The sequence below is a fragment of the Copadichromis virginalis genome, linkage group LG3 (assembly GCF_057382275.1).
Source record: "Copadichromis virginalis isolate Kocher_CV1m ecotype Utaka linkage group LG3, C_Virginalis_male_GT1.1, whole genome shotgun sequence".
NCBI classification, from domain to species: Eukaryota; Metazoa; Chordata; class Actinopteri; order Cichliformes; family Cichlidae; genus Copadichromis; species Copadichromis virginalis.
This window is the reverse complement of record NC_140620.1, coordinates 40299974-40325822: the sequence shown is the minus strand read 5'-3', so window position 1 is coordinate 40325822 and position 25849 is coordinate 40299974. Positions and strand designations below refer to the sequence as shown.

Genomic DNA, 25849 nt, shown 5'->3' with positions numbered 1-25849 from the left:
TAAAAAGACAAAACAGCACCATGAACTCCTCTGTGTCTGTAAGTGATCTGAAGACTGAACAAAGGTGAAACGATGCACTGAGCCTAATAATTCATAATTTGACAGATTTAGTGGTTTAAGTACTGGTGATTAGTGAATATTGATTTCCATTACAATTTGGAGAAGACCTTTTTCAACTCTCAAAATTTTTTAAACTCATCAGTTTTCTCAATGACGACTGAATCGCTTTTAGTTGTGACTAAATTCGTGTTTCTTCTCCTTCCTCTGCAGGTGTAGATGCCTCCATCAGAGACAGAGATTGCACTCTTAGAGCTAAAAGAGATGATCTCATTTTCAGATGAGGTTTTTCTGAACAGAGTAATTCATCTCACAGGTCAGTGTCACACTGCCCCCTGCTGGTGTGGTTGTGCTGTCTGCTGTCAGAGTGGCCTTGACTTTAAGTTCTGTAACTTAGACAAATATGAAGCTATTATTGTGGTCCTTTTAGTGGAAGAAAGAAAAACCCACCACATCTGCCACACAGCTGTTCCAGCTGGTTTTATTTCCTACTGTAACTGAGACTCAAATACAAGGTGAAGAGCAGGTGAGCCTGGCTGAGTAATACGCCACCTGGTGGTTTGTTCTGAGTGTGACAGAAAGCCTGAGCCTGTGAGTCTGAGCTCAGGGTTAATGAACCCTCGATTACAGAAAACCTTCCACACTCATCTGTGGATCTGTCACAGCAGAAGTGCAGCAAAGGTCACAAGTAATAAAACAGACAACAAAGAGAGCAGGTGAGCTGAAACTTGACCACATGTCTGTATTTAAGTGCTTTATGCAAAACTTTAAGACTTTCCAGCTGATAATATCTGTGCACACAGATGTTTCGACATATTTACAAACCTGATCACACACACAGAGATAATAAAATGCACACAAGGGTTAATATATATACACATGACTTTGCTACAGTAAAATCTCCAAACTAAGCTACTATCATAGAAACACCAAATTAGAGAAAAAGTATTTTGTGTCCATTCTTCCAGTAGAGTCCACACACTTGCAAATATGTGTCTCTGTAACAATGAGTGGAGTGCAGAGGTGTGAACTCAAATGCAGGAAGCAAAATAACTTAAATAAAACTGAACTAGCTGAAATAGTCTAAAAATGGAAACATACAAAGAATCAAAACGTAAAACTAGAAATAAATAAACTGTCAATAGAAACAACTAAGAGATGAACACACGTGAGTGTTCACAGATGCTCTGACAAAGACTGACAAGACACAGCAGGACTATTTAAACATGACTGGGAATGAGAAACAGTTAAAAACAAACAGGAAAATCATAAAAGAGGAAGAAAAATAACACAAAGTAGGAAAGAAAACAAACCTTTAAATTAAAGAGGAAATAATTTTTAAAAAAACTAAACAAAGATGGGGAAGAAGCACTCAGACTAAAATGATGAAACACCATGACAGTCATAAATGAATAAATCTATATCGACGGCACTTTGTCCAGTTTGTTTTACTTGTTACTCTTGTGTATGTGAAGTCTTATTCATTTATGACTTGAACAACTTTCAGAGGTTTTTTCAAGAGGACACTGAGGCAGGCAGCACACCATGACACTATAAATAACTGAGAGTAAAAATTCATAATAAGACTCATTAAAGTCTTCAGGCAGGACTTTAACTGACTGACCTGTCTGTTTTCAGATTAGAGTTACCTGCATTTACCCTAAACTCATCACGCTGTGCTGTAATAAATTAGATTGATCCTCCAGTTCATCAGCATCTTGTGAATCATAACTGTGATCTGTGAGGATGGACAGATAAATACTCATGAAAAGGAAATCAGTCAGTTTCAAGGCAACAAACTCTAGTAAATATAAAGTTTGTGTATCAGCTGAGTGAAACATCTGCTCACATGGTTGCACTCTTGATATGATCTTTTAATATTTTAACCAATAAATGCAGTGGAGTGTGAGCTGTATCATATTCAATATTTTGTCCCTCAGGTTATTCCTGAAATATAGTTTGTTTCAACTTTGTTATATGACGGGTCACATTTATTCATCTGCTTCTTCCTGGTCTGCTCATGTCAAAGTCCGCCATCTAGTGGTTAAATGGAGGAAGTGCCGAGTAATAATGGCTAGAGCTCCCTGTCTGTGATAGTTCTGCATCTGCTGCTCTTGAGATGGGATAAAGTATAAGTTTGGGCAGATGATGGATTGTTTCTACATATTAGTGCTCTGTCCTTCTTGTGGGTCTGTGAAGTTTGTTACATTACTACTGTAAGCTAACTGTTAGTGCTTTGTTTTGCCTGTTAGCATAAAACATGTCAGCACGTGGTATTTGTATTTACGTCACTTGACAGGCTTTGTCCATTTATTGTTAATGTTATGATCTTGCATTGGTCATGTGACATGTGTGCATCTACACTGAGATTAAATGTACTTGCTCTGTTTTGTTGTTACAGTTTTACAGACTGAAAGTGGTACAAATGGTACATCAGTAAAAGCTGTGAAGAACGCCACAGTCTCCACATGGAGCGCTTACTGAAGCCATTTATGTTTAACTGCACAGGCTGAATAGAAGCATTGAGCCTGTGCAGAAGATAACATGTAAACACAGGGAGGATATTATTGAGCACATTATAGGAGATAACAGCTACATATATGAACAGGAAGAAAATAATCATTTCTTACCTTCAGCATTTCCACAGATGACAGTACTGAGCACTAAAATAATGAATAAAACCTCATCAGACATTATACAACGATTAAAATCAAAACAAAAATAAATTAAGACTTTATTAAAGATGAACAGTAATAACCAGTAATCTGTTTGACAATAAAATAAAATAAACATAAAAATCCAAACTGTTGTAACACAGTGTGTAACTATAAGTGATGCAAAAAGCAGCAGCGTATCAAACATTTAAACACTATAAGAATCACAAGTCTGCTTTGTTCCAGCTCTCAGGTAAACAGGTTAAAGCAGTGACTCACTGTAATTCTCACAGATCAGAAACATTTTCATTAATCGCTGCCGTTCAAACAATGTCAGACGTGTACTTACAGAAAAAGTCCATCATGCAGAGCAAAGAGTGCCCCATCGTCACATCCAGCCTGCTGCACTCTGATCCTCAGATAATCAAACAGTTTTAGTTTGCAGATAAAGAGAAGTTGTGTTTAATATAGATACAACAAGAGTTTTTCTACAGCTTTTCCTGATTGGTCTCTCTGTGCTTCCTGCCCTTTCACACAAAACTCAAACAGCTCCTGTAGCTTTGACCGCAGCAGTTGGTTGATATGTTTATATTTCCTGTCCACTGCAAACATAGAAGCTTGTTTCTTGTGTTGTGTTGTTTCCTTTCTCTGTAATATATAAAGCTGTTGCTTCATGTCAGGATATTTCTTTTGCCCGTTTGGGGTATTTTTTGGGTGCAATATCCACTAATATTTGTCTCCTGGCAGGTGTCTGCAGACTGGGAGTCACTGAGAGTGAATATACCAAAACAGCTTTTCTACTTTGGTGCCTGTATTTTCACTAAAGCCTTTAAAAAAAAAAAAAAATTCTCCTTTTGATTGTTTTAAATTAAATTATTGCTTTAGGCTGCATTAAAATGTCTTTATTTTATTTGACTCTTAGCTGAAACATCATCATGCAGTAATATAGTGAAAAGGCTCCTTTGACCTCAGACCTGTGAAAGTTTCCACCTTGTGGTTAAATTCTGGTTTTAAGTTTTGTGGAGACCCAAACACAGGAAATGACTCAGTGTGTGGCTGAAGTGAGACTAAAGACCTTTATGTTTCACCAACTAAAGAACAATTAAATTCATAGATAAATTCAAAGTTATATTTATTATCTGTTGTCATTTCAAAGTAAAGCAGGAACTCATTTATTCTGCAGACTGTTCTTTGTCTTGCTTTGACATGTATGTGCAGATGCACACTGACCTCAGCCTCTGACTACATGTAAACACAATAAAATAAAACAAACCGATGATGTGAAACAATGATTGAAACACTGTAATAATGATGTTTGTGTTGAACACCACATGTTACCAACACAGATCATGTGATTGTGTCCAGAGTCAGTTCAAAAAGCAGACCCACATGCTAAATGGTTCTTATACAGCACTTATTTTACTCTTCTGAGCGCTTCACACAACTCGTGCATTCACCCATTCATACTAGCACATTTTTCTTGGTGCTTTCTGACGAACATTCACACTCCAATGGATGCCTCGGAGAGCAATTTGGGGTTAGTATCTTGCCCAATGTGATAAGCAGACTAGGGGAAGCCAGGAATTGAACCAACAATCCTCTGATCAGTAGATGATCTCCTCTACCGCCTGAGCTACAGCCACCCATGCAAAGCAGGACTCAGAGTACCAAACAAAGGTGACCTTTAGTATGAAGCTGATAGTTTCAGGCCTCGATGGTAACAAACGAAGAAAACTGAGTTACAGATAACTGATCACAGGAACACAGAGACTTACCTGTGGGTCATCACAAAATCTCTATTGAGATCACAAAAGTGTCAACTTACACTTTCCAGTCAACATAAATAAATAACTGAGACTTAAACACTGTGTGATTCCACAAATGTTAATCTGTCCAAATGATTCAGTGATGTGTAGACTAATAGATCAGAAGATACTGTGGTGTATTACCTACAACATGACTGTAGACGGATCTTATCATAATTATTCCTGAAAGACTTTTACCTTTATTTTTACTCATGTTGCCATAGCAACTTTAACCTCCGAAGACCAGGTTAAATCATTCTGAGAAAATGCACAAAGCATTGCAACAAACCACTATTGACTGGACTATTGACTTATAACTGGACCAAGCTTCCAGTTCCCCTTTACACTTACTGAGGTTTGATAACAAGAATAAGACGACACCACATTCACACCAGAGTTTTTGAAGTGTTTTAGAGCAGTGGGTTGATGTGGACGGTGGTTTGTCCTTGTATATTATGTGCATGTGATCACAGCTCTGGGCCCTGTCCTCAGCCCTCCGTCTTCCTTCTGCTCTCTTTCAGGTTCTGTTTGTTTTCTGTGTCGTTTCCTCTTTTTTCTTTTTTTTAAATCTCTTTCCTTCTTCTAATTTCTTCTTCCTAGTCTGGACCTCCCCACCTGTCAGCTCTGACACTGTTACAGTAAAGATGTGTAATTTTTTTTTATTTTACTTTAGTTAATGTAGCAGTTAAAGCACAGTTTCTATAGTAAATGTTCTTCCTCATTTTAACTCTGCCGGCTAATGAAGAAAACAACAAAAGATCATTGGGGTTTGTTTCAGTGCAGCTCTGTGTGAACTTGCAGTTATACAAATAACAATGTTTACACAATATTTTCCATCATTTTGAGAAGTGATCCTTCCTGTCACAGTCTGATCTACAGGTCAGAGTCTAAACACTTTCTGCATATGTTCATGGTCTCAATCATTAAAACTTTACATCTTACTGACATGTTAATATTCTAAAGTATTGTCCTCATCGGTGTATGAAGAGGACAATAAAGTGCCGTGTGCTTTAGGACCTTATGTTTGCTGGATACTGATGGCTTAAAATAAGACACTGCTACACACAAAACTGTTGTCTCAAACCACAGGCTGCATTTCCTCTTTTGCATGTGGCTGAGACGAAAATGAGGCCGTTCAGTAGATTAAAAATAAACCTGTGGCAGAACAGACAGTAACCACCAACAACCCTTCACACACATATCGGCACTGTAGCTATTCTGTATTGTCATTTTTGCGGTTTGATCTTAATGTCTTTAAATTTAATGCAGAAACAGATGTCATGGTCCTCCAGTCCTCTCTGACTTCCTGTCAGTGCTGTTGTTGTTCCTCTCTCTCTCTCTCCTGCTGTCCTCTCCACCTGGGTGGTGCTGAGCTGAGCGGTAGGCTTTGCTGGATTGTTGTATTTACCTTAGTTACTGTAACCATGGTTCTCTCTTGCTTTGTTTGTCGTGTTTCTGATTTGGATGTGTTTCCCTTCCCTGGCTTCCCTGGAGCTCCCTTTCCCTTCACCATGGTATAAAGCACCTGGTGTCACTTCTGTAAATAGAGTCACCTTTATTATGAACATTCAGAGTCCCGCGTTTGATGCTCAACATCTCATCAAGTTTTCAAGTTGTTGAGTTTGACTATATACTGTGTATTCGGACACGTGTTGGCAGTGCTGCCTAAAACAGTCCAGTGCAATAACAATAAACTGTGAAGCGACAGTTTATAAAAAGATCAAATTAAGTTTTAGCAGAAATAGGGCTGCCACGATTAGTCGACTAGTCACGATTATGTCGACTATTAAAATCGTCGACGACTAATTTAATAGTCGACGCATCGTTTGAAGCTTTGTAAGATCACAAAGGACGCAGGAATGAGTAGTAGGATTTAAGAGTGTAATAACGGACTGAAACAGAAGATGGCAGCACTGCATGTACAAGGATGCCAGCTGCCGTTAAACCCCGAAGAAGAAGAAGCTGTGTCCCAGAATTCATAGCGCAGCCCAGCGCAGTTGTCAACAATGGCGGCAGCTAGTTAGTTTTAACTTTACTCTTATTATTCTTTCTGGGTCACAAAATAAACGTTTAACATATTTTCAGGCGAGAATTTAGCTGTGTAAACCTCAAATATCTGCTCAGTTTATCAAGACACCACATATTTTCAAAAGTGCTCCGACGTTTTCGGAGACGTCTGTTACCCACTAGCTCGTTAGCTAGGCGGGGGCAAGGCTAACTAGAGCCGTGAGAACACCGGACTCCCGGCAAATCGTTTTCAAACCCACCGCCGTCTTTCGCTAGTCAGGTTAAACATATATATATAAGTCACTTAGATAACTTAAAAATGTTATTGTTTGGCTTTCTTTAGTATTTTATTTGTTCCTGAGTAAATCGGTTTGGCTGAGATTAAAGTTATAGTTTTTGCACAGCTAAAACTGTCAAGCAGACAGCTGATTATCAGAAGTGTGAGACGCTGGAGAATATACTCCGGTGTCCTGTTATATTTTAGAAAGCAAGGAGTTTATTAAACTTCACCGAAACAATCTGCAAATTTCATTAAAAATTAATAAACTATCATCTTGTCTTTATTTTTAGTTAGCACAAACACTTCAAGCTGTAAGCTAATGATAGTTATATAAGACCAGATGCTGCTGGTGCAATAAGCTGTACGCTGTACGTCCAATGGATGATGATCTGATTAGTCGACTAATCGCAAAAATAATCGGTGACTAGTCGACTATCAAAATAATCGTTTGTGGCAGCCCTAAGCAGAAATTAGTTCAGCTTATTTGTGCGGCTTTTACAACAGTTCTTGGTTCTCATGTGGCTGCTCAGGAAAATGAGTTACCAACCCTGTTTCTGAGGGTCTCTGTGCCACAGCAACGACCCAACGTCACACCAACACCTGTGTGACGTTGATCTGTGAGGTGCAGAGCAGGTCATCTACTAATTGGAAGGTCGATGGTCGATCACTGTCTGCTCTAGTCTGCATGCCAAATATCCTTGAGCAAGATACTAACCGCACGTTGCTGTCAGATGCATCCATTGGAGTATGAATGTGTGTGAATGTTAGTCACAGATGATTTTACACCCCCTCAACATAGTATAGTATAGCAGGTATGGGTTTATAGATTAGCTTGTAAGCCTTTATATACACAAACAAACAACAACAAAGTAAAGAATCAACAACATAATGTAGTGTTTGGGATTTCTGAGGTCCCTCAGAGGTTCAGCAGTGCTGGGAATAGTGGGAGTGTTAGTGGGAAGTGCTTGGGTAATAAAAGGCCATGCAGCAGGTGTAGTAGGCCTCTTTGTCTCATTCTGTTTTGAAAACTTGTGTTAATGAAGTACCAGCTGACTTATTATAGTTTTTTTTAGCTAAACTTTAATTAGAATGTAATTATTTTGGACCAATCAGCATTACAGTCAGTTTGGCTCCTCATGAATCAGCTCTGAGCCTGAAGGACTGAAAAGAAACCATTTAAACTTTCATGGCTGCAGAAAAAGACTCAGTGACTTTGTGATAATTTGCTTATTTTCCAATAAAGACCCAAAGTTCAAATGTGGCCTCAGACATTTTCACGTATCTCAACTCATTTTAGAGATGCTGACACAATGTGGACAAATGCTTTTGGGCAGGTTTGTGCGTTACAAATGCTTTTATCATGGCAAATCATATAAGTAATAGTAATACTGTTTCATCTGTGTGTCGGTTATTCCAGTAAGTTTTTTTTTTTATTCATCATTTCTGTGAGGAAAACAAGAAGGGAACATTTTTCGACATTAAAGTGGCAAATTTATGAGAAAAGTGTCTCTTAGTGCTGAATTGCCGTCACCTGCAGTACAGTAACTGATACTCAATGTCTCATTTACAACAGAGACCCGTTTCAGACAAACATAAAAATTACAACAGCATATTTGTGATATCAGTGTTGTGACCTGTGTATTGTATAAGAAATGATATGCTCATTCATACAAACAATGACCGTCTTGATGCATTCTCAATCATCCAGGAAAGTAAATCTCCAAAAGTTCATCTGGACGTAGCGTTTTGTGGGAGAAACGTTTCGTCACTCATCCAAGTGACTTCTTCAGTCTCAGCTGACTGCAGGTTTCCCCAAATCTTATAAACAGTACATTTGCATAATGACTGAAACCAGCCCACTGAAGGAACAATGGGCTGGGAGGTCAATTCCTTAATCATGCAAATTCTTATGACCATTGATCAACAACCATTGATCAAAGACCACTGATCAATGGCCATGAGTACCATTCACAGAGAGTTGGGGAATGGAGGAGGAGAGAGAGAAGGACAACTGCTGCCCAAGCGAAAACCTGTGATCCCATATATGTCAGGAGTATCGGAACAGTTGAGACACATTTTTTCTAAACACCAGATTGCCAGGATTTACACATCGGGGAAACCAAACAACCTCTGGCGAAGCGGATGGCACAACACAGAAGAGCTACCTCATCAGGCCAGGACTCTGCAGTCTATTTACACCTACAGGCCAGTGGACACTCTTTCAATGATGAGGATGTACACATCCTGGACAGGGAGGAACGCTGGTTTGAGCGCGGAGTCAAGGAGGCCATTTACGTGAAAAGGGAAAGACCATCTCTGAACCTAGGAGGGGGCCTAAGGATACATCTTTCGCCATCTTAAAATGGTGGGTGAGGTGCTGGATGAGCAGATGGCTGAGCTAGGTTTTCTGAGCCTACGGAGCCTGAAGAAAACTGCTGGATGGGCCCACCTGAGGCTCCAGCAGGGTCAGATACAGGTGCAGGGGCATGCTGGGAACTAGCCGCTCCCACCCGCGGGTGTAGGTACGGGTGCAGAGGTAGGCTGTGTCCTGGCTAGCCTCACCCTGGGAACCAGAACAGGCACCGGCGACGGCTGGGCAGCTGCTGTCCACACCCGAGGAACAGGTATGGGTGCAGGGACTAGCAGAACTTCAGCCGGCCTGGGAACAGGAGCAGGGATCAACTGGGCCCTAGCCCCCCTCACCCGAGGAACTAAGTGCATGGGATGGCTGGACCGCAGCTGCCCTGAGAGCAGGAGCACAGGGAGGCAAAGGATCAGGCTCAATGAAAACCAGCTCATCTACAATAGATGTCGACCCTTTCCCACCACGTTTAACAGTCTTTGTTTTGGCGGAAACGGGCTTCCATAAAACACTTGTTTTACAACATTTGTAAGTTATCTAAGTGACTTACTGTATACGTCATGTTTAACCTGAGTAGTGAAAGACTGCGGGGGTTTTGAAAACGTGAGTCTCGACCTCCCAGTCAGCTAAGGAGCTGGAGGGTGACAGACGTCTCCGAAGACGTCGGAGCACTTTTGCAAATATGTAATGTCCTGATAAATCGAGCAGATATTTGAAGTTTACACAGCTACATTCTCGACTGAAAATATCTTAAACATTTATTTTGTGACCAAGAAAGAATAATATTAAAACAAAGTAGCTGCCGCCATTGTTGGAAACTAGAATTGGCCGCGCTATGAATTCTGGGTTAGGTGGGGCCACAAAGAATACACCCGACCCATCCTTTCAATCTAGGGAAAAGGACACATTTGGAGGAGTCTTCGAGGTTGGACAGTCTTCGTTGCGTTGCTGTAACGTTATCGACCTACAAATGCGCCTGCAAAGGATGCAGCCCCTGAATTTGGACACAGCTACGATACTGGAGACGGCTTCTTCTTGTTTTTGTGTTGAACACTAGTTGACCTGATCGTGACTAGTCAACGAATCGTGGCAACCCCAGTTGTTATTATTGGATGACTCTACACAGGTTTAGCTGAGAGGTCGGTGACAGAAAGTGATTATAGGGTTGTAGCTTACACCGTCCCGATCATTGTGTTCTTATTTCTTAGAGCAAAAGAAGTGTCAGTCTGGACAAATGAACAGAAAAACTAAACAGAGGCCGATTCTGTTGGCATTGATATTTTTTATATTGTCATTTGTGCTAAAATATATAGATATAGAATCATCGCCTTTATGTGTCCTAATATGGCTATAATTATGAAGAAGTCAGACAGTCAGAGGATTTATTTTCAACCTTCTACTATTTCCTTTATCTGTGTCTGTGCTGACAAAATGTGCTTTCTTTATTTAGAGTGCAGCTTAGTCCAGAGATGAGCTATGTTATACATTAGGAAAGCACCATGTTCAGTTTCTTCTAAAGTGCAAGACTTCACACCTTTAAATGTTTGTTTGAGACATGACTTATTACAAGTTCCTGTTTTTATAGTTTAGCAAAGTGCTTGTTTCTGCTTTTCTGCATACCTCATACACACGGTTTAAGTTAATTGAAAGGTCACGTGTCTATGTATAGTATAGCTGGAAACACACACACACACACGCGTGCACACACACAGGCGTATACATTGCTCACACACACATGCTTGCCTTAAAACTGTCACGTGGTTAACTGAATTATGTGTAACCTCTGCTGTCAATAAAAGAGTGAAGCGGACACAGAGGAGTTGGAGTTGCTTGTACAGTCGCAGCAGTGCTCTCCAATGCTCCCCCTGCAAGTAAAATGTACACTGGTGTCTGTGTGGTTGCTTCCAGTAACAGGTTCTGTTTACCAGCAGGGTTGACTTAAATCCAACAGATTTAGAAAGTTTTTCTCATCAAACAGCGGAAAGTTAAAAACTAAAAGGAGCAACGTAAGAATCTGAGGAAGAGTTTGATCAGCATACAGAGATGAAGGTCTATGAAATTAAAGGAGTTTGACATCTGGACAGAAGAAAACAGAATAAAGACAACAGAGGACAGAGAGACATTCTTGACTTTAGACTGAGCAGAAGATGAGTGACTCTGAACAGAAAAGGAGAAAATCAATAAATGCACCTTAGAACACACATGCATCAACACTACAATGAGCGGGTGGAGGGAGGTTTGGAGTCTTCTCTCACCCCCGTTCTCTGCGGCCTGCTGGAGCGGGGGGGCTAGGACTAGGAGGAGGAGGAGTTGGCCGTCCGAGTGCAGTCTGGAGTGTGGGGCCTCCCTGCTGCTGCGGAGTCGGGGCGGTCTGCTTCTCCCCACCGCAGGGAAAAGGGTAACACCACCTGGGTCTGGGTGCAGTTCCCCCCTCCAGGGGCAAGGGTACCTAGACCCGGTTCGTAGAGTACGCTTGGGGAGTGTGATCGTGTGTACAGCGTCTCTTTATGTCTGTCTCCATGTTGGTTGAGTGTGGAGTAAGTGCATATGAGAGCATGAGGGTGGGAATGGATGTTTGTATATGTGTGTGCCTGTATGTCTGTGTCTATATGTCAGGTTGGGTATCAGACGCCACCTCTCTGGGGACATCTCAGGCCCTCCAAGGTTTGGAGGTCTATCTCCACCCACCACCACTTCCCCTGCCAGTGGCGGACTCCCTCAGACATCGGTGCATTGGTGGTTCTTTGTGTCTGGGGGTGGGCGTCCAGGTACACACCGGCTCACTCCTTGGTGGCTGCTTATCGGGGCCTGGAGCCTGGGGCTCGCTCGGGCTACTTCGGGGGTGGGGTGCCCCCGGCCTCTCGGCCTGGGGCTCGGTCACTCAGGCGCAGCTGGCTGCCGGCAGAGCTCACGGGCACGTCTCTGCAACTCCCTCTGGCTTCTGCTCCGCGGCTGCTGAGTGACCCCTCACCTGGGACTCTCCTCAGCTCTTTCTGGGACAGTGGCGCGGCTGCCCCTCTGTTGGTCTTCCTTGGTCTCTTGTGTTCTGGGGGCCTCTGGATGTCTGGAGTCTTGATCTCCTCCATACCTGCTTCATGCCCTGGAGGACGGGGCTGTGGCCCCCCCACACCCTCTAGCAGATTATTACATGAAGGAACCTTTTAAAAACAAGCGCGTCCATGCTCACAGGTGTACACACGGGTGATCACACATACAAACTACACCCTTTTTGGCTCCTACCTCAAAGCACACTGTGTTCTGTTGATCTTATGTGCTGCACAATAATGTTTAATATTTAGTATTTACTGTCATATTCCCATATATCATTGTGATGTTGTTTATTCTATTACTCTTGTTCTCTTCTGCTTGTTTTCTTTTTTCTTTCTCAACAGGTGATCCAGGTGATTGGAATATGTATTTTTTGTCTGCTTATTTAGTTGGTTTTTGGTTTTGTCTATATACTGACAGACAGTTTGGCAACAGAACAGAAAACAAGTGATTCTCAATAACTGAGCAACAATTTGGCAAATCGACAAAACAAAACTGAGTGAACTTTTTTTTTAAAGTCTGAGCAGAAGAAAAGCTGCTCTGGAAACATGAGCAACAGTTTGACAGGTGAACAGAAAGATGGTGAAGCTCAGCAAACACGAAGCAATTTGATACCAGAACAAAAGAGAAATGTCTCCCAAGAACAGCAACGACTTCACAGTTTAAAGAAGAGCGATGATTCATAACCATCAAAGAGCAACTCAGAGGATAAACAGAAGAAAAGTGATTTGATTGGAGAGGAGAGTGATTCTCAGAGACGGTCACTGAACAGGAGACGTGACGACTTTCAGGACGCCTCACTGACATTCATTGATGCAGATGATGATTTGACTGTGATTAACCCGAAGATAACAGTTATATTTGTTACAATTTATGATATTTTGACTCTAAATGATGTATTTTTTATTATCGTAAAGCATTTCTAAACCAGTAACACTGAGATTTTATTCACTTCTGTCTGTAGTTTTGTGTCATGGTCACAAGTCTGTGAAAACAAAGTGAGTGTAATCTCTAAGAGTTCAAACTTAAGTGCAAATTAAAATATTTTGATGAAAATAAAACCATCAGAAATGTTTACATGAACCAAATCACAAAAACTGGAAGATGGAGGATGGAAAACATGGAAAACAATCAGGTACTGAGCAGAATTAATATGTGGAAATGTCACATCAGGTGTTCAGCATTAAAGGGGACATGAAACACTACATGTACATGACTGATTCATAGATGTCAGCAGTACCTAAAGAAAAAACAAGCCAGGCTCACATTAATCATTTTATTACAGTTACACTAAAGATCAGAGCAAAAACAAACACTGTGTGAGTCAAAACCAGGACTGTAAGATCTTTAAATGTTCTTTGAAAAACTGCTGAACACAAACTGAACCTGATAAATGTTCATGTTTTTGGAGGTTTAATAAAAGTCAGTATCCATCCATCCATCCATTCGCTTCTGCTTATCCTTTCCAGGGGCGCTGGAGTCTATCCCAGCTGTCATAGGGCAAGAGGCAGGCTACACCCTGGACAGGTCGCCAGTCTGTCGCAGGGCTCACACACAGGGACAGACAACCATTCACTCCCACATTCACACCTATGGGCAATTTGGATTAACCAATTAACCTATCCCCACAAGCTGCATGTCTTTGGACAGCAGGAGGAAGCCGGAGTACCCGGAAGAAACCCACGTGAACACGGGGAGAACATGCGAACAAAACTCCACACAGAAAGACCCCAACCTGATGGTGGAATTGAACTCAGGACCTTCTTGCTTTGCGGCAACAGTGCTAACCACCATGCCACCGTGCTGCCCAAAACCAACAGTAACTGAAAGTAGTATCAAAGTAACTTGCCCAACACTTTTGGTTGCTCTCTATTCTGCCACAGTTTTATTTTTAATCTACTGAAAGATGTCACAATTTGTGGCTGGGCCTCATAGAAAACAGGAAATACATGCAAAAGTCTTCTATGTAGCAGATACATAGTTTTAAGTCTTCAGAAAACAGCAGAGAGTTATCAAGACAGACAAAGAGCACAGTGAGAATTTCATTTTGCTCTCATTATTATTATATTATTACTGTCAGGAGAGTTTCCACCTCTGGGCTACAGAGCTTCAGTTGATGCAGTGTCATTGTAAGACAAACAGTCAGTGTAACCATGGCTTGTAAGTCAAGACTGCCTTTCTGTGTGTAAAAATTACTTACCTGTTTTCTGCTTTATGTCCCCTAATCTTGAGAAGTGGAGCTGGAGAACTCAGAGACTTTTTATAAATAGTTCTGTAAAAGCTGTGGAGGGAGTGTTTTTGTATTTGGAGAATCCTGATATCAACAAGGCATTTTAATCCAGATAACTGCCACTCACTGGGGATTTTCTCCTTTCTGATCTCTTCTCTGTAAACCCTAGAGATGGTTGTGTGGAAAAATCCCAGCAGATTTTCAAATAACTCAGACCAGCCTGTCTGACACCAACAACCATGTTACATTCAATCACCTTTATTCCTGATGCTCAGATTGAAGATGAATAATATAGCAGACCAGTCACTAAAAAAACGAGTCAATGAAATGTGGCCAAAACTGAAGATTAGGCTTAAAATGTTCCTTTTTGAGGAAGTTTATAATAAGGACTCGATTAGGGGACCCTGAATCCCTCACACTGCAGTAGGTCTAGTTCTAATCTGGGGGTTCCCAGTGTTTACACACCAGGTAAAGAGTAACATTTCATATTTCATGCAATAAAAAGTTATAAATGAATGATCAAACTATCATCATGATATCTCCTGATTAACTAACAGTGGGTGCAAAGCAGCTCTTTAGGCATCAAAAATCTGTTTTCCACATTCACCAAAGAGGCAAAGTGTCAGTTTTGTACTTAAAGCTGGGGGCCAAATTAGCATGATGATGCATTTGTAAAACTGAAATTGGAAAGTTGTGCTAACAGTGCGCTAATTTAAAAAGATGCAGTCATTTCATTTCAATAATTACCTGCTTAACAGCTCAGAAACGAGCCCAGCCAATGAGGGAGGGTGAGAGAAGGATCTAATTGTTTTAAATAATGATTTATGTTTTTCTGTACATGTAGCGCACAGGTTACAGAATACAAAGTGGATGAATCCTGCTTCAACCTGAGTTCTCAAATTTATCTTAAACTTTGACGTCACTGTGCTAAAACAACTTTAGAAACAGATTTTAACTCAAATGTGTGCGCGCACATGTGGGTGTGACCGCTAACTTAGCACCTCTGTTCATATGGTGCTGATCATATAGCTGCGGGCAGCAGTTGTGTTTTGTATTGTATTTGGTGACAGTAGCAATAATCACTCACCTCAGTGTGAGGAGTTTCTTCCCATCCCTTTTTTTGTGCTTGTTGAGTGTTGAGTGGACTTTCTTCATCATAGCCACGAGCTCCCCTTGTTTTTGTGAAACTTCAGTGTGAGATAAGACCACTATCGGATAACCCTTCCCACATTTATCTATTATTATTCCAGCGATATCACTAGGGATGAGAAGTTCAAACATTTCAACACTGTGCTGAACTTGCTTAGCGCAGATGTTTCAACACACTGCTCCGAAGCCTGGTTCAAAACACCCAGATCACGTGACCACGACTTAACGAGGTTTTAGCAACCCAGTTTCTGCAGGTGGCGTACCTGCTGCTTTTAGGTATTGCCAGGCGCAGGTATTCCCAACCAGAGTCTTTTGGGCTGGGCCTTGTAATCACTGAATTAATGCTTATGATGCTACTGCTTCAATTAATTACACGCACATATTTAAAAGGAAGTGATACCCTCTGTGTTGTTATTATTTTTGCTGTGGCTTGTGAAAACTAATGTAGACTCTCCAACCACTTAAACATTGCAGTCCAAAGTGTAACCAAATAAACATTATACAGATATATAAATATCTTATTTTAATGATGAGAGAAAGCGAGAGAGCGAGACTGGTGAGTGAGCTCCATTCACTCCTATCAGCAAAAAGAGAGCGGCACACTGCGCTGTAAAATCAACAAAATATCTCACTGAACACCACCTCTGTGTTCAGGCAGGAAACAAAACACTGAAAACACACATTTTCAGCTCTGACTCCGACTGTTTTCAGGTTTTTTTACTTTCAACAGAAAATGTAATTTGCTGCACCAAGAGACGTCACACACTGCGGTATTCACACACTTCGTCACCATAAAGAATATGTTTATACTGCAAAAAGAAAAGGAAGAAAAACAGCTTTTTCATGTTTTTATACCAAATAATTCATTTTTACGTGATGCAGATCTTTAAACTCAGACAGTAAAAGTATTTGTTTGTGTCCATAGCAGCACTTCCTGATGTAACTCTGCTGACTTTAAGTTGCTGCTATCAGCTACTAAAAATCAGAGACTTTTTCTCACTGCTGTTGGAACAGGATACATTCAAAGTTTGATATTAAAGCTCAACAATGAATAAAAGGTGAATATGAAGAGCATGGATCTGAAACAAGGACACACCTCTGTGTGCTTTATGCTAAAAGATAGTACCAAATCTATATCATATTATTATTCAATATCATCTTAATAAACACTAAAAAGTGAGCGTGTCTGATATTTGGGCAGCAGAGGAGCAACAGTGGATTCATTAAATGCTTCTTTTTGGCTTTGCTGCTGCAGCTCTCCTCACTGACCTGTAAGACAAACACACAAAGAACACAAATGTCCAAGTTTCAGGATGTTCACCATTTAATAACTTGAAGAATAACTCGTCCTGCATGGCAGCATAATTACCAGGAAAGCTTCCTAACGTGACTTCAGAATAAACTGCCTCATCAGCTGCAGGACTTGATTTTCCTGTGAGTGGAAATAAGATTTTAAGACCAGATAAACATGTTGAACAACATTCACTGGAGGTGATGGCAGACTTTGTTTACCTGCTTTCTTCTTGGCTTTTCCTTTTTTGGGGTGTTTGACCTCAGCATACATCAGACTGTCCTCTAAAAGAGAAGTCAGAGCTCAGGATGCATTTGATCAGCAGATATATGACACAGAGCTGTTGGATGTAGAGGTGGATTTAAACTCTGCAGATCAACCCTGATTTGTCAGCCACAGCCATTAACAGCATTAATGCTACGCTCCCCTTAATGATTCACGCTCTTTGTAGTTTCACTAGATTATTACTTTAGCTGCCAAGAAAAGAACAGACTACTTTAAGTGCTAAGAGCAGCATGTAAGAATTATGTATGAGATGTATTTACAGTTAAAGTTGCCTTTACTGTTACACAAAAAGTTAACAATTTAGACTTTTGAACACAGGATATTTTATTTAAAGAAATTAGCAGGGGCAAAACAAAAATCTTAATCAACTAGTAATAATCATGTAATTCAATCACCTGACTGTTATCCTAATGTAACTAATCTACTCAGTGCTATCACTGATTTCAGATATAGTGTGGAAGTGAGGAGAGGGGTAATGCCCCGGTCAGTGTTGCACTTCTCTCCATCCTGTGCCTGAAAGTCCAAATGAGGAAGCAGTAACACAGTACAAAGTCTTCCAAGTCTTGTGAAGGACAAAAATGATCATTTCAGTTCATAAATTCACAGTGATTGGACAACTGAAACTTTTGACTGTGAACTCCACTGTGCTTTCTTCAGATGTTGCATCATCCCCTACTTTCATCACTTACTCATATTTATATGCCCTACATTTATTCCACACACACTTTCCATGCTATTGGCACATCCGATACTTTCCTGTATCAAACAACCAGCTTAAACAGCTGTGCTCAAGCTCTGCTGTGCTTCTAGTGGTGCACCGCACTCAGATTATATGCTTTATTTGTTTGTGTTTGGTTTTGTGATCAGTGCTCTGGTTCAGAATCAGTGGATGCTGTGATTCAGTAAATCCAGCTGAAAAGCTGACTTTTTTGCCTCCCTGATTAAAGACTTTAATGAAAGCCCCAAAAAGTTGATTCTGTTCATCTGGACATACCAATTTTTGGCGCAGCGTGTTTTGGGGTTTAAAAGCCACAGAGACGCAGTGTTTAGAGAAAATGTGTCTCAGCTGTTCCGATACTCCTGACACAAATGGGATCACTACAGGTTTTCACTTAGGCAGCGCTTGTCCTTCTCTCCTGGATCAGCTGGAGCTTTCTTTAGGTGCCTTCCCAGCTTTGACAAATGTCTAGCTGGGATAACCACATTTACTCAGGGCCTTCTTGATGTAATGTTTTTCTGCTTCCCTGGACGCTGTGTCTGTGGGGATGGTGTTTACTCTGTGTTGTAGCGTCCTGGTGACTTTTTGGGCTTCACTTGCCTGGATGATTGAGCATGCATCAAGACACTTTAATGAAAGGCAACCCAACAAACCTGTTGGTGACATTAACCTGTGATCTGAGGAAGAGACTGAACTCAAACTGTGGAAGAAGTTTGTTTTGAGTTTTCTTCGTTCTTTGCAAACATTCTGACCTGCTGTGTTTCTGAATCACTCAATAAATCTGTTCAACTTCTCCAGTGTGTCTGTGTTTGAGTGCTTTGAATGACAACAACAACACAGTATCATGTTAAACAAATACACCTGACTTAATGACTAACCCACCAAAACCTAAATGACTGCAAATTAACTCTGCTGATATGTAGCAGCTAAGCTTGGTAAGGGAATAACTAAACTCCATGTTGACCTATAATAACCTGCAACATAATGAAATGACACATTTCAGTAGAAACACTGAATGAGACTGTTGTGACTGTACCTGCAGCTCCCGTCTTCACCTCAGAGTAAACAGCACTCTGCTCTGGTTCATGATGCTTCCCTGTGAAGATGATCAGGTTATTTGACACAAGAAAATAATTTTTTTTAATCTTTATTTTTTGTATTTTTACATTATATTTACAGTTATTGTTTTTAAACTGCATGTGTTTTATGTACTCACTCTTCTTTCCAAAGGTTTTAAATTTAATAAGAGAGTATGTGACATCTTGATGTTCATCTAATCCTGAAATGTTCATATTTTAGTTACAGGATTGTAAACATGTCACATGGAATTAGTTTCATTAAATCAAAAACAAGTTTCATCTGTAACTGCTCTGTGCTTTTCAACACATATACTGCACCATTTCTGTTGTCTTCGACATGAGAAACTGATTCGTAGATGTGATTAGTACCTAAAAAAAGACGAACCAGGGTCACATTAATCATTTTAATAAAAACATAAAAAAGAGATTAAATATTTCTGTTCATGATATTTTCGGACCATGAACCCATAAAGTTGTTACTGTTTGTGTTGTTATGATATTAAACAACAACATTGGATTCTTTCAGTCGACTTAAAGACACAATCAGGTTGTAAAATCCTGTTTATTTCTCATTTTATGTTCATGTGTCAGCTGGCTGTTTGGATGTTTGTTCCACTGGATTTTGACGAACGTTCTTTGAAAAGCTGCTGAGCACAAAATTAACCCTCAAAACTGTTCCTGTTAATGAAGACTGATTTAAAAGTCAATATTAATAATGATGATAATAAAGATCGGTAAAATGCTGACCGTATTGAACATAGCCGTACTCATGAGTTTCATTCTGGTTGACTCCATGATTTGTGGAGGAGCCCGGACTGTGACTCTCAGACTGGATCGACCTAAAACAGGAAATAAACACAATAAACTCAAAAGTAACTGATGTTTGTTTAAAATAATAATAAAAAGTATTTTACCAACCTGGTGAAGCAGGAATCTGTGAAAGAGACAAATGTTATTACAGATGTTTGTCATGTATAAATTGTTCCACTGATATTTAGTGTCATGAGATCAGAATACATGTATATGTGTGAATAATTAAAGTGTATGTAGCAAATAAACTCTCTAACACAGCATGAAAAGAAGAGGCTCTTACACTTGGACTGTCTGCAGCGATACAACAAGAGCAGGAGAATAATAATGAGAGAGACTCCACAAACCAGTCCAACCATCAACCACACAGGAGATGAAGAGCTGTCAGCTCCTGACACAGTTACTGCAACAACAAACAATAATTAATTATTAATAAAGTATAAAACAAACACAGAGAGCACAAATCTCTGCTAAGGCAGCTCACTCTGTTGACAGTATTTGCTTTTAAGGGAACACTATTGCATTTTCTATGTATTTATTTATTCTATGTAGTGCAGCCACTTTATGAACACTCTCTGTCTTGTCTCATTCCCTCTCAGATTTCCTGCCCTAACTGCTCTCTCCTCTCCCACAGATCTGCCGCCCTCACACTGTTATGTGCGCTCCTCTGGCCTGTCTCTCTCACCTCAGTTAAGATGTTTTTGTAGGACTCACTCCTTAAGTTTAAGTTCATTTATGTTTTGTTCTTGTTGACCAAGTCGAAGCTTGCAAAATGTTGCGTTAAATGAATGAACCTTTGTTTGATGAAGAAACTTTCACTCATTACTTCCTGCACTTGAGTCCTGAATCACAACAATATTAAACCTGACAATATACAGATATTACAAAATATTACAAAAAGTTCTGACAAAATAGATCCAGGTGACTTCAAGCCTTTAAACAGACAATCTAATGTTCCTTCTCAAGCATGAAATCCATTAAAATCCATCAAATGCTTTGATCCTGCTCACCTTTAACTGACATCCAGCTCTGTGCTGACTCTCTTCCTGAGTACTGACACTTGTAGAAACCTTCATCAGACTTTGACACTGCAGAGATCTTCAGCTCCCCTCGGGGATCATTTTGAATAAGTTTGTCATTGTGATAGAAAAACACATTGGAAAGTATTTTTTGTGTTCTCAAACTGCAGCTCAGATTAACAGAAGCTCCCTCAGTCACAGGATGAACAGGACTCACCAGGTTAGGAACATCACCATCTGTGAAACAACCACACACAATTGTTTCAGTCACATCAGCTGGTGCACACTGTTAGAAAAAGCTGAGACATAATAACAAGGATGGATTACAGAAATGCTTTTTATGATGAAGATCTGATCTTGTATTTAAAATCTACTGTATATGTCCTATTTTTACCAAATAATTTCTATAGTACTTGTTTTGAATTGCTATTTGCAAAATAAAAAGTTAATCTCTTAAGGTCTCGGTTATTGTTTACGTAACGTGAATGAAGCACAACAAATGCTACATTAATGTAGTCACAGTAGTGCCATACGTCTCCTCAGTAAATGTGCTCCACCCAGAAAGGTCACATGTGAACACAAAAACTTCACTCAACCAAACCTCATTACAATGAAGAAAAATATGAGACTGAGTTCTCTTTAGAAAGTGTGATGGTGGAAGTTTTAACCGGGACTGTGATGATGATGATGATGATGATGAGTTAAGGTATGGCTTGTTTGCTTTAGAGAGGATGAGAACATGTTTATTACAGTATGTTGATGCGCTACCGATTTTTAGCTTTTAAAAACTGAACAAATCTGTAAAGAAAAAAACAACCAAACATTTAAAGTATTTCAAATTCCATTTGCTGCAAAGCCGAAAAGGTTTCCACTCCACAATCTGAAATGCACATGTTTAACAAGCATCTGACTAAATTAGATGATGATATTCATGTTTATATGTGACTGCTCTAGTAGCGAGGTGTGGTTTCAGCACAGCTGCACGAGGAGCATGATCTTTGACACCACTGCACTTTTTTACATGATTATCTTTACGAATAACACTTTGATGACAGAGTTGTTGAGATTTTTAGTGGTTTAAATATAAAAGAGAAAATATGAAAACAACTTTTTGCTAAAAATCATTTATAAAAATCCATCAAATGTTTTGATCCTGCTCACCTTTAACTGACATCCAGCTCTGTGCTGACTCTCTTCCTGAGTACTGACACTTGTAGAAACCTTCATCAGACTTTGACACTGCAGAGATCTTCAGCTCCCCTCGGGGATCATTTTGAATAAGTTTGTCATTGTGATAGAAAAACACATTGGAAAGTATTTTTTGTGTTCTCAAAATGCAGCTCAGACTAACAGAAGCTCCCTCAGTCACAGGATGAACAGGACTCACCAGGATAGGACCATTACCATCATCTGTGAAACAATCACACACAATTGTTTCAGTCACATCAGCTGGTGCACACTTTGAGAAAAAGCTGTGAGTCGTGTCTCATGATCTACATGCAGACCTGGCTTCAGAGAGATTTTCTGAGAGCCTGGTTTTAATGACTGGAGAGACGTTTGAACAAGTGACAACATTTCAGTGCTTAGATGTTCAGTTACAGTGGGTTCATCATGTGGACCATCAACACTTCATGTCGTCAGCACTTGCATTTTTGTTAGAAGGCTGAGGGTCCATGGAGTGTATAATTGCATCATGTTACTATTTTATGTGGAGATTGTTGAATCTGCTATTTGTGATATCACTACATGTTTTGGCAAACTTTCTGTCAAGCTCAGATCCCAAATTCAAAATTTGATTAAGAGGACTGGAAATATAGTTGGGATGCTCCCTTCATCCTCCCTGCAGGAGTCAAATTATTAACAGTGACATAATTTAATGGTTATACTTGAAATTGTAAACATTTGTATGTTTGTCTTATTTTGCATCACGTGTTTGCCTGAATTTTTCTGAATGGAGACAATAAAAGTTCATTTAATCTGATGACCGAGATGTTGAGCTTTGTAGAGTTTTATTCTGACACAGATCATATAAAATTACTGTCTGCAAATTTTTACAAACGTAATTATGAAAAAATAGAATGAAATGAGACCAACAAATTAGAATATTTTGATGCTTTTCTGTCTAAAATTGTCAGAATTTTTTTTGTTTTGCCACATAGAATTACTTCACATACAGCAAAGCTGAGACAAATGTTCATGTGACGTCTAAATCATTCAGATCCAAGAAGTAAATGTATAATAACATACTCTGTACAGTGATGTTGACTGCACTGCTGAACTCTCCCGATCCAGACTCACACCAGTACACTCCAGTATCTGACTTTGATGTGTGGATGTTACATGTGGATCCAGTCATTCTCTCACAGTTATAATAATATAAAGGATCACTCTGGGGAACAGTCATCACTCTCCACTCAGTGAAGTTTCCCTCACAGGTCAGTGAGACAGAGTCAAAGGTGAAGTGTTGCACTCTGTCAGGACTCACTGTGAGAGACGCTGCTGAATGAACATCTGGAAACAACATGCAGTGAAGAGACAAAGCTCACAGATGTTAGGATTCAAAAGATCACAGTGAAAATATTTGTTTGTTTGAAGCTTTTGTTTTGAAAATCAAATTTAATAGTTCAATATGATAAAGTGTTTGTTTGGTGAGACAACACTGAGTCTGACAACAAGCCCTGAATCACACAGACAGTCAAATCAATGGAAAACAAAGGAGCCGAATACTGACATGTTTAAGATGATCTAACCCACATGCTTTACCTGCTGGCAGCTCATGTAGAGCTTGGTACACGTCATGTGACATCATGAGCTTTGAGTCATCACTCTCAGCATCATCCACCTGATACAGATCACTCTGAACACACTTCAGTCATTTGCTGTAATGTTTCTGTCATAATTCTGTGATATTGTCTGTTTCACAGATTCCTTCTACAGTGAGATATTTTGCAGCAGCAGGACCAAAACTAAAAACCTTTGAAGTATATTTTAAATGAACAATAACAGCAGCTGTTATTTGTGACGTCTTCTTCTAGCGTCCATCTGTAGTCAGTGTTTGTCTTGTATTTGTCAGAGCTGTTAACCTGCCTGCTGACATCTTTGTTTCTTTATTAACTATATTTGACTTTTTTATCTGAACACCTACCTGAGCACCAAACAAAGAGTCTTAACTGTGTAAATCCTGTCTGTGCACTAAGTAAAAATAATCAGTACAAACAGTATGTACACAGACATCAATAGTTGTCATGGAGATGAGATTTTAATGGTCTAAATGTTGTTGAATAAAAATGATGACCTAACATGAGCTCATTGAAAGGACAGAGAGAAACAAACTGACCTGCAGACCAGACAAACTTTGGTTGACTGTGATCAGTGTGATACTCTGGGTCTCCTCTTCCAGCTCTGCACACATATCCTGCTGTGTGTGTCTGTCCATGAATGATGTAGGAGTCCTGTGCAGTCCCACTGCCATCAGGTAGCAGCTCATAACTGGAGGATTCCTCTGATAGATCAGGAACAGCTTTATACCAGTAGAAGCTCCATCCTGCAGACGGATGTTCAACCTCACAGTTCAGAGTTACTGAGGCTCCAGGACTCAGCCATGATGGAGACACAGTGAGGACAGGACGGGGTTCATCTGTTCAACAAAGATTTTCTCTCAGTGAACATGTAGTACAGTCTCTGAACAGTGAGCTCAGTTTATACAAAGAATAATAATCTCAGTCTATATGAACAGAAACACATTTTACAAAGTGTTCAAACAGCTTAAAGCAAACATGACTTACTGTCAGAAACTGTCAGTGTGACTGAATCACTCCACTCTGTTGTTTCATGCTGTGAACTTTTCATTCTGCCCTTACAGCGATAGTTTCCACTGTTGAATGATGAAGCAGATCTAATCCTGTATTCATTTTGATTTGGAGGTTTTCTGATGCTGTTTGTTTCCCACTCATAATCCCACTCAGTGTCTCCTCCATGGATCTCACATCTGACAGTGATCGTCTCTCCTCTGTATATCTCAGACCAGTTTGGATGCAGAGTCACAACAGGCCTGATTGAGGCTGTTACTGTTCAAGAAAGTACAATAAAAACACATGAATGACAAAAAGTTCAGTTACTATGAGATGTAGTGTTTTGTAGGAAGTTACATTTACACTCACCAGTTGTGTCAATCCAAACTGACTCACTCAACTCTGTGTAGTAAACTGGTTCTCCTCTTCCTCCTCTGCAGCTGTAGCGTCCTCCCTCTGAGACACTGATTTGTCCATTTGTCACAGGTTGATAAGATTTCCAATCTCTGTACCAGTAGTATTTCCATCCAAAAGATGATGATGATGGGCTCACAGAGCAGGTCAGGGTCACACTGCCCCCTACTGGAACAGCTGTCCTATCAGCTCTCAGTTCAGCCTTTGGTTTGGCTGCAGTTCAGTTTAGAACAAGAACATAAAAGTAAAAATGACTGAATCAGAACAATTTAAAGATGGAAATATATATATATATTGTCGCAGACGGTGAAGGCGCTACAGGGAAAACAAATCCTTTTTTGTCTCCCCGCTTTTGCATGCACAGCGGTGGGCCCGAAGGACTGCCATAATGAATTAATTAAATACACCATTAAATAATTAATTAAATGTGGCAATAATTAATTAAAATTGGAATTAATTAATTAAATAAATAGTTATGACACATGTAATTAATTAATTATTGACACATTTAATTAATTATTTATGTATTTCACATTTTAATTAATTATTGACACATTTAATTAATTATTGACACATTTAATTAATTATTTAATGATATATTTATTTATTTCATTTTGGCAGTCCTGGCGCCTGGCTCTCGTCATGAAATAATTTTATCTGTCAGCCTCACCCATCAAACTCAGGGGGCGGGGTTAACGCTGCCCATGCAGCTTCTCTAACATTTGATTGGTTGCCGTGCAAAGTAAGTCAAAACAGGTCGATCCTAGATAATCGATTGCTTGTGTAGACTTGGGGCAGCCAGGTATCCCAGAATGCAGATCAAATCACAGGCAGCAATGGTGGTGGTGTA

At 39.9% G+C, this 25849-nt stretch overlaps 2 protein-coding genes across 2 annotated transcripts in view; both read right to left on the bottom strand.

The window, feature by feature from the left end:
- Positions 1-15601, bottom strand: part of LOC146714742 (sialoadhesin-like) — a 40859-nt gene extending 25258 nt beyond the window's left edge. Inside the window, exons 1-3 of the mRNA XM_085440379.1 lie at positions 15531-15601; positions 14414-14439; positions 9314-9547 (exon numbers count right to left, since the gene is read on the bottom strand). Of these exons, the coding sequence (XP_085296505.1) occupies positions 9314-9547; positions 14414-14439; positions 15531-15601 (331 nt within the window). The remainder of the gene's footprint in view (positions 1-9313; positions 9548-14413; positions 14440-15530) is intronic.
- An 870-nt stretch (positions 15602-16471) lies between these two features.
- On the bottom strand, positions 16472-25386 carry LOC146714741 (sialoadhesin-like). Its single transcript, XM_085440370.1, has 14 exons — positions 25381-25386; positions 25202-25253; positions 24132-24431; positions 23042-23305; positions 20786-21031; positions 20059-20178; positions 19884-19899; positions 19713-19804; positions 19284-19334; positions 19103-19165; positions 18923-18982; positions 17105-17167; positions 16962-17024; positions 16472-16861 (listed from the first exon to the last, which is right to left on the bottom strand). The coding sequence occupies exons 1-14, from the start codon at positions 25384-25386 to the stop codon at positions 16854-16856; spliced, it is 1404 nt and encodes a 467-aa protein (XP_085296496.1). The 3' UTR covers positions 16472-16853.
- Positions 25387-25849: the final 463 nt, after the last annotated feature.

Excerpts from the sequence above, each read along its gene's own strand:
- LOC146714741 (XM_085440370.1), bottom strand. Across the intron at positions 21,032-23,041 it reads AGTCAACATCACTGTACAGA|ATGGTGATGTTCCTAACCTG; the intron begins GTATGTTATTAT and ends GTTGTTTCACAG. Across the intron at positions 19,335-19,712 it reads GTACGGCTATGTTCAATACG|GTACTAATCACATCTACGAA; the intron begins GTCAGCATTTTA and ends GTCTTTTTTTAG.